The following is a 12,548-nucleotide window of genomic DNA, read 5'->3' as shown; positions in this document are numbered from 1 at the left end:
CACTAGAATGGAGCCCTTGGGTTAGAATGTCCCACTAGAAGGAAGCCTTGGGGTAGAATATCCCACTAGAATTGAAGCCCTTGGATCAGAAAGTCCCAGTAGAATGGAGCCCTTTGGTAGAATGTCCCACTAGAATGGAATCCTCACGTAGAATGTCCCACTAGAATGGAGCCCTTGGGTAGAATGTCCCACTAGAATGGAGCCCTTGGGGAGAATGTCCCACTAGAATGGAGGCCTTTGTGCAGCAACACAGAGCTAGTAACCTAGTTGTTAGTTCTTGCAGAGCAGGGTGCGGGCCTAAAACGTGGCAGGAAGGCAGGCACTGTCTCTGGGTCTTGCAGGAAAGGTTGGCCAGGCTCGGCGCTACTGAGGAGGCTGACCCTCTCCATGGATAGACCAAACATGTCTTTAGGACAAGGAAGCATAGCAAGGGGCAGAATTTTCATCCTGACTGCGTATAAATATCTCATAAAAAAGACAATGGTACAGTCACATGCAAAAGAATGATACTGGGACCCTATCTACTTCACACTATGTACAAAAATTAGCCCAGAATGGATCAAAGAACCAAAGTTAGGAGCTAAAACTAGAATATGCTTAAAGAAGCATACAGTAAGTCTTTGCAATTTCTTGTTAGGCAAAGCCTCTTAGACGTAACACCAAAAGCAGGAGCAACAGAAGGAAACAAGTTGGGCATCACCAGGATTAGAAAACTGCGTTACAAAGTGAACCGTCGGGAAAGTGAAAAGACAACCAACAAAATTAGAGGGAGTATTTGTAAATCGTGTATTTGATAAGAGACATATCTAAAAATATGAAAAACACTAGTCAACAATTTCAAAGATAAATTGCCCAATTTAAAAATGGTGAAACAATCTGCATAAACTTTTCTGTGAAGGGCTGATATGTATGAACGGCTGAAAAGCACGTGAGAAAACGCTCAGCATCACTGGTCTTTCAGTTCAGTTCAGTCACGCAGTCGTGTCCGACTCTGTGACCCCACGAACTGCAGCACGCCAGGCCTCCCTGTCCATCACCAACTCCCACACTGAGACACCAATGCACACACGGGTTATAATCAGAACGTCAGATGGTGAGTGTTGGCAAGGATTCCACTCCAAGATGTGTACCCAAGTAAAATGAAAACACACAAAAACTAGTACACAAATACTCCCAGTAGCCAACAGCCCCAAACTGGAAACAATTCGAATGTCCAGATGATGAATAAAGAAAATGTGGTAGATCCATATAATTGAATAAAAAGAAATGGAGTACTGATACACGGAAGAATCTTGTGAACATCATCATGTAAGTGAAAGAATCCAGTCATAAAAGGCCACATATTATATGTGATTCCACTTGTATGAAATATCCAGAATGGACAAATCTAGAGAGACATGAAGTAGTTCAGTGTCCATCCTGGGCTGGTGGGACTAGGGACCATGGGGAGAGACTGCTATTGGACAACTGGGCACGAGATTTCTTTCTGCAGATACAGAAATGTTCTAAAGCTGGGTTTACTCACACACTGGGTTTACAGCACACTCACCATGTGCTGTGTTGGGTCTGTGGCACAGGGGATCTTCACTGTGGTGCACGGACTCTCTACTTGTGGAGGGTGGCCTCAGTAGCTCTGGGGCATGTGGGGTCTCAGTTCTCGGGTGGGGAATGGTACCCTCCTCCCCTGCACTGGAAGGTGGAGTTTTAACACTGGACCACCAGGCAAGTCCCAACCCTGTGGTTTTAATACCAAAGCCATTGAACTGCACACTGTAAATGGGTGAATTGTATGTGAATTGCATCTCAGTAAAGTTGCTTAAAAAGTGAGGGGAAAAAAGACACAGGAAAGAAATCCAGTAATATTGAAGGTATTTGCCTCTGGATGGTCCAAATACAATTACCTTTTTCTTACTTTAGTTTATTTGTAAATCTTTATTATTTTTTTAACTCCAGAACAGTGTGAGATTATTTGTTGAAAAACTGGATATACATCTCCAGCTCTTGGTGAGTCCTTGATGTGTGATAGTTTATATCTTCATCCAAGTAAAACTGTGAGCAAGAACCAGTAATACTCTACTGTGTTGAGTCCAAGCTCACTCTGTTCACTGCACGACAGGCCCATGAATCCAACAGACGAGGTGTTGAGGCAGGGAGGAGACTTTAGTCAGGAAGCTGGGAGACCAACAGGATAGCAGGCTAGAGCCTCAAAATAACCATCTTATCGGGGTCTGGATGCCAGGTTCTTTTATAGATGAGAGAGAAAAGAGCAATGAGAAACTAAAGGCAAAAGGCAGAACAGAGAGGGAGATGCAGTGGGGAAGTAAAGTAAAGGGTCTCTCAGTTCAGTTCGGTTGCTCAGTCGTGTCCGACTCCTTGTGACCATAGACTGCAGCACGCCAGGCCTCCCTGTCCATCACCAGCTCCTGGAGTTTACTCAAACTCATGTCCATTGAGTCGATGATGCCATCCAACCATCTCATCCTCTGTTGTCCCCTTCTCTTCCTGCCTTCAATCTTTCCCAGCATCAGGGTTTTTTCAAATGAGTCAGTTCTTCGCATCAGGTGGCCAAAGGGTCTTTAGTCTTGCAAAACGTCTCCAAGGGAATGTCCAGCCTTTGGAAGGGGTCTGTTAACCTCTTCTATTCACAGGTGGGCAGGGATGAACTCTCTCTCCTTGAGCTGAACAAGGCACTTTAGTTTACAGTCGAACAGGGGGGCAGGGTCCTGCAGGCAAGCCATTGAGTATGACTGTAATAACAAAAACAAGCCAAAGAAACAGTTTCCAACATGGAGTCAGAATTGGCTTCCTCCTTGCAACAACTATGATACCACCATATTTAAGAGAATTCTTCTCTTCTAACCACTGTAAACAAATTAAAGAATCCTGACAGATTTAGAGCTTCAGCTCGGCCCTGCTCACACAGCCCTGAGGACCTGGCTCTGCTGGGAGGCGGCTGCTGACCCAGCGGGTGGAGCCACTCCAGGGCTTAGGGAGGTGCAAGGGGCGGTTCCACAAACATTTGCAAATGTTGGGTGTAGGGTGAGGGGCAGACACGGGGCTCAGAGCAGCTCTCCGCTCTGCTCTGCTCTGTCATTCCAGACCTGTCACTTCCTGGGTATTGACACCACACCACACAACACGCTGTTTCCCCAGACCGATCACACGGAAGGAGCAAAACCCTCAGCAGGCGCAGGCGACTGTCTAGAGGACAGAACCCAAACCCGCAGGCCAGGCCCTGGACCAGTCTTGTTTACTGTTTCCTATCTTGATTGCTTTTCCTCAAATCTCTTAAATGTAAAAAAGCAACACAAGATTACAAATAGCTAGATATTGAAGCCAAATTATGTTCAGGTACGTTAGTCCATTCAGGAAAAAAAGATGAATGGAGGGCTGAACACTTTCAAAGTGAAGTTTTCGCACTGAAGCAGTGATGCTGATAAAGTTCTTTCTGCATCAGATTCCTTCAGCGGCTCCTCCAGGAAACCCTCACGGAGCTGGGCTCAGTCAGACACTGGGGCTCTGACCACCAATGAGACAAGCATGCTCCCACTCCCTGGAGCTCATCCACAAGTGGGCAGAGACCCTGAGGCTGACACTTATGGAGCAGCCAGAGGGCAACGGAGGCTGACGCTCCAATACTGTGGCCACCTGATGCGAAGAGCCAACTCACTGGAAAAGACCCTGATGCCGGGAAAGATTGAAGGTGGGAGAAGAAGGGGACAACAGAGGATCAAATGGTTGGATAGCATTACCGACTCGATGGACCTGAGTTTGAGCACGCTCCAGGAGCTGGTGAAGGACAGGGAAGCCTGGCATGCTGCAGTCCATGGGGTTGCAGAGAGTTAGAGACGACTGAGTGACTGAACAGCAGCAGGAGACTTCCAGAGGCAGGACCAGGGGAGGCCTTGGAGAGAAAGTGGCTCTGAGCTAGCCACAGCAAGGGCCACACCAGCAGATGCAGCAGGGCACAGGGCTCTAAGAGGACCATGGGCAGCTGAGGATTTACGAGGAACTCAGAGAACATCGGCCAGGGGGCCCTGGGAGCCTGTGTTCTCCGCCAGCTCCCGGTTCTGGGTTTAACCCTCCTGTCACTGGCACACAGCAGCAGCTGCTTGTGGTCCAGAGAGAACAAACCCCTCCCCACGCTGACCACTCACCTGTCGCCATGTCAGTGATACCGGGTGTGAGCAGAGACCATCAGCCCAGGGTTCTCCCGCCCCTAAACTGCTATGATAACTATATAGATAAGAGAACTTATACACTCATGTCATATTTACTCAAAGCTAATACACTAAAGCGTAAAGCAAATGTGCCGAAGCAGACGTTCCAACGTTTCCCGTAGAAGAAGCCCAAGAAAGTCCAGGAGCACACAGTGGGAGGTCATTCCACTGGAATCAGGTCTTTAATTTAAACCAGTGAATATATCATTTTATGTAAGACTAAGAAAACTGTTCATTAAAATAAATTTTCATTTGGAGTGTTTAAAAATCTAATAATAAATTTTACAAAGCTGTTTTGAAAACAAGTAGAAATATCCTTGGAAAACAGTGTCTATATGGCTCTCTGTTGCCTTTGGAGTTTAGTATACACTAAAAGGTTTGCTGTTTCCATTCAAAAATAGTGATTTATTTATGGCATATTAAAGCAATAATTTTGAAAATTAATTCTGTACAGACACACACTTTCTATCTATACAAATGTACATGCATCTGATGTAAGCTTGGAGCCACCGCACAACTTCATCTCGGGGTCTCGCCACCTACAGGGCTTCCCGAAGCAGCAGCCGCAGCCTTTGCAGCTCGTCACTGGCCGGGGTTGCCCACTCCCGCCGCAGGTACTGGACGTCTATGCTGCCAGAGGCTCTGGCCAGCACCAGAGCCAGGAAGCTGCCACGGGTTTTCTCTGCTTCCCCCACAATGGTCATGGCCACCAACCTGAAATGAAGAAACACATGCTGTGTGATGCTGAGTCACCTGATTACCCACCTCCCCCGGGGGGAGCAGGAGGAACAGAAATGCTGAAAACACAGCGGGCAGCTCCCTGACATCAGTCTGGGGATGGTTTTCTGGATCTGACTCCAAAAGCAAACAGGTGGGATGACTAAGAGGGTAGAAGAAGCCAAAAACAAACAGGAAGGGCCACCTAGAGATGGAGAAGACATCTGCCAATCCTATGTCTGTTAAACGGTTAATATCTAAAATATATAAAGACTCATACAACTAAATAGCAAAAAAAAAACAAACCCACAAGTAATCCAATTACAAAGTGGGCAGAAGACCTCAACAGACATGTTTCTAAAAAAGACACACAGATGGCAGACATGTGAAAAGATGCTGAACATCAGTAATCAACAGGGAGATGCAAATAAAAACCACACTGAGATATCAACATCAGAATGGCCACCATCAAAAAGATGCGAAATAACAAATGTTGGTGAGGACAGAGAGAGGGACGCCCTTGGTCACTGTAGATGGGAACGTAAATTGGTGAAGACACAATGAAAAACAGTATGGAGGCTTCTCAAGATTTAAAAATAGAACTAACATAGATCCAGCAATTCCACTCCTGGGTGTTTATCCAAAGAAAATGAAGTCAGTATCTCAAAGAGGTGCACGTCCCCATCCCACGTGGGGATGGGGTTCCACGTCCCCAAGTCCACTGCTGCACTGGTCACACCAGCCAGGCGTGGGAACAACCCGAGTGTTGGGCAACCCCAGGGGCACAGGAGGGTTCATACTGGGAAAAGTCTCCCTCACGTGGGCCACAGCATCCTCAGCACCAACTCTAGGCCCCAAACCAACAAGGCGCAGCTGTGAGTCAGCGTGCAGCCACGGGAGGGGCCCGGCTCGCACGGCTTCCGTCAGCCACTGGTGAAGCATGGACGGACCGAGGCACCACTCGAAGTGACACCAGGCAGAGGACAGGTGCTGTGTGGCCTCACTCACACGTGAGCCCCCGTCGAAAACAAGCTAAGCGCACAGAGAATTGACTGGCGGCCAAACGAAGGGGTGGGGTCGGGCCAAACAGGTGAAGGCATACGAGTTCTAGTCATTAAACAGCAAGTCACGGGAAGCAGTGCACATGAAAAATGTACTTAATAACACTATTGCAAATCTGAACGTTGCTAAGAGAATAAACATTAAAAGTTCTCATCACAAGAAAAAAATTCTGGGACTATGTGAGGTGACAGATGTAATCCTTTGATAATATATGCAAATATCAAATCAGTATATTGTACACTTGAAACTAGCATATTTTATATCAATTATACCTCAATATAAATGAAAAACAATAGATAATAATTCTTTAATCCTGAGACTATTTTGGGCTATTATGAAATGAACCCATTTTAAAGTGGCTTTTTCAGAACTTAAATATAAAAGTGATATTTAAATTTAAATATCTAAGTAAATATAAAGTTGGAGAAGGAAACAGCAGCCTACTCCAGAATTCTTGCCTGGAGAATCCCATAGACAGAGAAGCCTGGTGGGCTACAGTCCATGGGGTCGCAGAGTCAGACACGACTGAGAGATTAGCACAACCACCAGAGTAAAGTACGCTGGCCCTTTACATAAATCAGGATGGAAGACCAGCAGGGACGCGTCTGAAGAAGTCACTGTGGCGTCTCACCTGTCTGGACAGATGGGCTGCCTGGCCACAGGCCCCAGATCGCTCTCCAGGAGGTCCCACACGTACACGCAGGATGTATCATCCTGCACCAGAAACACGGCCGGCCTCGTCAGGGACCACTGCAGGCCAGTGACGGCGCGGCCGCAGGTGCTGTGGTCCCACTGCAGGAGCGGGCACTCTGCCGTCAGCCGGTGCAGCCTGATGCTGCCGTCAGAACAGCCGGCCTGGGGGAGGCAGGGAAAGCGCATCACAGTTCTCTCTCGTTCACTCAAACCGAGCAGCCGAGGAAAATTCTCAGAACATTAGCTTTCACACTTACACAGCAAAAACATCTGGTTTATTCTTTTGTTTCCCCAAACATAAAATTGTAACATTCCATCTTGTTCTCACAAATTACAAAGGTGGGCATTTGGAGATCCTGACACACTCTGTACCTCCTCCCCTCCAAAGAGGGCTAATAATCAGTGAATTCAGTGAATATATAAATAGGTGTTTATTTTTTAACAAAGCTGAATATCATTGATTCAAACATAGGACATTAAGACTGGAAAGACTGACTTAAAAATAAAAACCCACATACATTTGTACCAATAATATGGTTTTATATTCCTTTTCAATTGAATTTCCCATAAAACAAAACTTAGCTGGTCTAGTAAAAGAATAAATTTTAGCCTACTAAAATTAACTCCTTTTTACTCAATATATTTAATTTTTCACATATTTAATTTTTCCAAAAAAAGCAGAGGCAACAGACAGCAATCACAAAAGGTTCTGTGAGTCCCGAAATGGAGGAAGTAGACTTAGTACAGATAACAGGAACCAGGTTTGCACTGTGGGAGGGCGGGGGCCCCGAGGCCAGCCTGCACCTGGGGCGCGGGTAAGAGGACACCGTGACAATGTCCTTACAACGACACTCTGACTGCCCAGCCTGCTATCCAGGTGTCCTTCTCCCAGCAGGAGCCAAGACTCCTTGGAGGAACGGCTGACCCCAAGGGTTCCTGTACCAGAAAGCAAGAGGCGCTCACAGACCCAGTGCCCTTGCCCCAGGGGCACCATGTGAGAGCAGAGTAAACAGAGGCAGTGACTCTGAACCCACTGAGGACACTGAAAAGCCCTGTGTCCACGTTAAGAAAGAAAAATACACAAAGAGGAAAGGAAGTTTTCCAACCAGGGAGGCTCACATGGAGTAAACAACAGGTGACACAACCTCCCTGGGACAGAACCGCCCTGGGACAGAACCGCCCTGGGGACAGAACCTCCCTGGGACAGAACCGCCCTGGGGACAGAACCTCCATGGGACAGAACCGCCCTGGGGACAGAACCTCCCTGGGGACAGAACCGCCCTGGGACAGAACCGCCATGGGGACAGAACCGCCCTGGGACAGAACCACTCTGGGGACAGAACCGCCCTGGGACAGAACCTCCCTGGGACAGAACCGCCCTGGGACAGAACCACTCTGGGGACAGAACCGCCCTGGGGACAGAACCTCCCTGGGACAGAACCGCCCTGGGGACAGAACCTGCCTGGGACAGAACCGCCCTGGGACAGAACCTCCCTGGGACAGAACCGCCCTGGGACAGAACCGCCCTGGGGACAGAACCTCCCTGGGACAGAACCGCCCTGGGACAGAACCGCCCTGGGGACAGAACCGCCCTGGGACAGAACCACTCTGGGGACAGAACCGCCCTGGGGACAGAACCTCCCTGGGACAGAACCTCCCTGGGACAGAACCGCCCTGGGGACAGAACCGCCTTGGGACAGAACCGCCCTGGGACAGAACCGCCTAGGGACAGAACCTCCCTGGGACAGAACCACTCTGGGGACAGAACCGCCCCGGGACAGAACCGCCCTGGGGACAGAACCTCCCTGGGACAGAACCTCCCTGGGACAGAACCGCCCTGGGGACAGAACCGCCCTGGGACAGAACCACTCTGGGGACAGAACCGCCCTGGGGACAGAACCTCCCTGGGACAGAACCGCCCTGGGGACAGAACCTCCCTGGGACAGAACCGCCCTGGGGACAGAACCTCCCTGGGACAGAACCGCCCTGGGACAGAACCGCCCTGGGGACAGAACCTCCTTGGGACAGAACTTCCCTGGGACAGAACCACCCTGGGAACAGAACCTCCCTGGGGACCGAACCGCCCTGGGGACAGAACCGCCCTGGGAACAGATCCACCCTGGGGACAGAACCTCCCTGGGACAGAACCGCCCTGGGACAGAACCGCCCTGGGGACAGAACCTCCTTGGGACAGAACTTCCCTGGGACAGAACCACCCTGGGAACAGAACCTCCCTGGGGACCGAACCGCCCTGGGGACAGAACCGCCCTGGGAACAGATCCACCCTGGGGACAGAACCGCCCTGGGGACAGAACCTCCCTGGGGACAGAACAGCCCTGGGGAGAGAACCTCCCTGGGGACAGAACCGCCCTGGGGACAGAACCGCCCTGGGGACAGAACCTCCCTGGGGACAGAACCTCCCTGGGACAGAACCGCCCTGGGAACAGAACCTCCCTGGGGACCGAACCGCCCTGGGGACAGAACTGCCCTGGGAACAGATCCACCCTGGGGACAGAACCTCCCTGGGACAGAACCGCCCTGGGAACAGAACCTCCCTGGGGACAGAACAGCCCTGGGGAGAGAACCTCCCTGGGGACAGATCCGCCCTGGGGACAGAACCTCCCTGGGCACAGAACTGCCTGGGGACAGAACCTCCCTGGAGACAGATCCGCCCTGGGACAGATCCGCCCTGGGGACAGATCCACCCTGGGGACAGAACCTCCCTGGGACAGAACCGCCCTGGGAACAGAACCTCCCTGGGGACCGAACCGCCCTGGGGACAGAACTGCCCTGGGAACAGATCCACCCTGGGGACAGAACCTCCCTGGGACAGAACCGCCCTGGGACAGAACCGCCCTGGGGACAGAACCTCCTTGGGACAGAACTTCCCTGGGACAGAACCACCCTGGGAACAGAACCTCCCTGGGGACCGAACCACCCTGGGGACAGAACCTCCCTGGAGACAGATCCGCCCTGGGACAGATCCACCCTGGGACAGATCCGCCCTGGGGACAGAACCGCCCTGGGGACAGAACCTCCCTGGGGACAGAACAGCCCTGGGGAGAGAACCTCCCTGGGGACAGATCCGCCCTGGGGACAGAACCGCCCTGGGGACAGAACCTCCCTGGGGACAGAACAGCCCTGGGGAGAGAACCTCCCTGGGGACAGAACCTCCCTGGGGACAGAACCGCCCTGGGCACAGAACTGCCTGGGGACAGAACCTCCCTGGAGACAGATCCGCCCTGGGACAGATCCACCCTGGGACAGATCCGCCCTGGGGACAGATCCACCCTGGGGACAGAACCTCCCTGGGACAGAACCGCCCTGGGACAGAACCGCCCTGGGACAGAACCTCCCTGGGGACGGAACCTCCGAACCGCCCTGGGACAGAACCACCCTGGGGACAGAACCGCCCTGGGGACAGAACTTCCCTGGGACAGAATCGCCCTGGGGACAGATCCGCCCTGGGGACAGAACCTCCTTGGGACAGAACTTCCCTGGGACAGAACCACCCTGGGAACAGAACATCCCTGGGGACAGAACCTCCCTGGGGACCGAACCGGCCTGGGGACAGAACTGCCCTGGGAACAGATCCACCCTGGGGACAGAACCTCCCTGGAGACAGATCCGCCCTGGGACAGATCCACCCTGGGACAGATCCGCCCTGGGGACAGATCTGCCCTGGGGACAGAACCTCCCTGGGGACAGAACTGCCCTGGGACAGATCTGCCCTGGGGACAGAAACTCCCTGGGACAGATCTGCCCTGGGACAGAACCTCCCTGGAGACAGATCCGCCCTGGGACAGATCCACCCTGGGACAGATCCGCCCTGGGGACAGATCTGCCCTGGGGACAGAACCTCCCTGGGCACAGAACTGCCTGGGGACAGAACCTCCCTGGAGACAGATCCACCCTGGGACAGATCCGCCCTGGGGACAGATCCACCCTGGGGACAGAACCTCCCTGGGGACAGAACAGCCCTGGGGAGAGAACCTCCCTGGGGACAGATCCGCCCTGGGGACAGAACCGCCCTGGGCACAGAACTGCCTGGGGACAGAACCTCCCTGGAGACAGATCCGCCCTGGGACAGAACCTCCCTGGAGACAGATCCGCCCTGGGACAGATCCGCCCTGGGGACAGATCCACCCTGGGGACAGAACCTCCCTGGGGACAGAACAGCCCTGGGGAGAGAACCTCCCTGGGGACAGATCTGCCCTGGGGACAGAACCGCCCTGGGGACAGATCCACCCTGGGGACAGAACCTCCCTGGGGACAGAACAGCCCTGGGGAGAGAACCTCCCTGGGGACAGATCTGCCCTGGGGACAGAACCGCCCTGGGGACAGAACCTCCCTGGGGACAGAACTGCCCTGGGACAGATCTGTCCTCAGGACAGAAACTCCCTGGGACAGATCTGCCCTGGGACAGAACCACCCTGGGGACAGAACCTCCCTGGGGACAGATCTGCCCTGGGAGCAGCAGGAGCTCAGTCCACACATCTCCCCGCCCGGCCCTGGCTGATCAGACTGGGAAAGAGGAGCCCACAGTCAGGACAAGGCCTGCCTCTAACCACGAGGAGACACCCCCAGCCTCAGGGTGTCAGGTACCCAGGCCCTCTATGAGGTGCTGAGCCTGTTCCCAGGTGAAGGCAGTGAGGATGAGACACAGTAGGTGGACAGAACTCCTGACTGGGGCCACAATCCCACTCACAAAGGACACTGGTGGGGCAGTCACGGGGCAGGCCTGACAGACTGACCTGTGACCACAGGAGATGAACACGCAGACCCTGGGGTGGAGCACCCTGGCCACACACAGGCCACTGCATGTGGAGTGCTCTGCGCCAGCCTTGTAACTTCTCTACAAACTTACATTAGGTCAGAATAAAAAGTGTAAAGAAGATCCACACAACAGTGCAGTGGAACAAACTGTACTGACCACGCAGATGAGTACTGACCATGCAGATGGGACTTCAGGAAGCCAGGAGGCAACGCATACAGACCCAAGTGCTGGAAACTTCAGCAGGTGCTGCCAAGGCGTCAGTGCCTACAAACAGGTGTCCTTACCAGGAACACAGGCTCCTCAAATGGTGAGAAGTCAATCACGGTCACTTTCACAGGCCTCGGGCCCGGCTGCTGGGGCCGGAACAGCCTGGGAGACACTCTGACGTCCCGTCTGCTGCCGTGGCTGACGAGGCCCTGGATGCGGGGTGAGGGGGGGGTGGGAACCAGGCGGGGTGAGGCTTGTGTTCTCGGAACTATTTAAACAACATTCTGATTAGAGCAAACAGGAAGCTAAGCTCCAATGAAGATACTTATTAAGCCACTGTAGTTATAGGAAAAGGTCTAGACGGTTACTCACCACGTCTGTGCCAACAACAAAGTGATTAGGGTCTGAAGGCAGAAATTTAACGTTCAGTGTCTGCACGGACCCCCAGGATTCATAATCTTTATGAGAAAGGCTGGAAAAAAACAGCAGAGATTAATAGATGGGCAGTCTTGAAACCGTCAGGGCAGAGGTGCCACCAGCGCCACCTGCCATCTGCCACTCGACGCATCTCCAGTTCAGTTTTCTAGGCTCCAGACGGTCCCTTCACCCGTCCCGTCGCTCGCTCGCTCACCTACACTCCGTGTGTGCCATCCATGGGGACAAGGGGACAGGCCACCAGGACCCCTCAGCAGAGGCCCTGCAGCCCAGGGTTGCCCCCACCCCAGGGATGCTCACGTTCAGGGACTGATGGAGGGGGCTGAGGCTGGCACTGTGGCTCTGAGCTCCAGGGCTGGGCAGCTCCCTGTCCCCCTCCTACCAGATGCCAACCCTGTGGGCCACAGTGGCCAAGGGTCGCTGGTCTGCACTTAGGG

At 52.8% G+C, this 12,548-nt stretch overlaps 1 protein-coding gene across 6 annotated transcripts in view; it reads right to left on the bottom strand.

The window, feature by feature from the left end:
- Positions 1 to 772: 772 nt before the first annotated feature.
- Positions 773 to 12,548, bottom strand: part of DYNC2I1 (dynein 2 intermediate chain 1) — a 50,536-nt gene continuing 38,760 nt past the window's right edge. For 4 of the 6 annotated variants that reach the window (XM_070788523.1, XM_070788525.1, XM_070788526.1 and 1 more), the window contains 5 exons: positions 12,049 to 12,148; positions 11,754 to 11,885; positions 6,631 to 6,854; positions 4,764 to 4,934; positions 773 to 2,747 (listed from right to left, as the gene is read on the bottom strand). In XM_070788523.1, coding sequence (XP_070644624.1) covers positions 2,693 to 2,747; positions 4,764 to 4,934; positions 6,631 to 6,854; positions 11,754 to 11,885; positions 12,049 to 12,148 — 682 coding nt within the window. In that variant the 3' untranslated portion in view covers positions 773 to 2,692. Of the gene's footprint in view, positions 2,748 to 4,763; positions 4,935 to 6,630; positions 6,855 to 11,644; positions 11,886 to 12,048; positions 12,149 to 12,548 lie in introns of those variants that run through there. The other 2 variants (XM_070788524.1, XR_011566396.1) reach the window with 2 other exon arrangements.

The sequence above is a fragment of the Bos indicus genome, chromosome 4, assembly GCF_029378745.1.
Source record: "Bos indicus isolate NIAB-ARS_2022 breed Sahiwal x Tharparkar chromosome 4, NIAB-ARS_B.indTharparkar_mat_pri_1.0, whole genome shotgun sequence".
In the NCBI taxonomy this organism is placed as follows: Eukaryota; Metazoa; Chordata; class Mammalia; order Artiodactyla; family Bovidae; genus Bos; species Bos indicus.
This window is presented reverse-complemented; position numbering and strand designations above follow the sequence as displayed.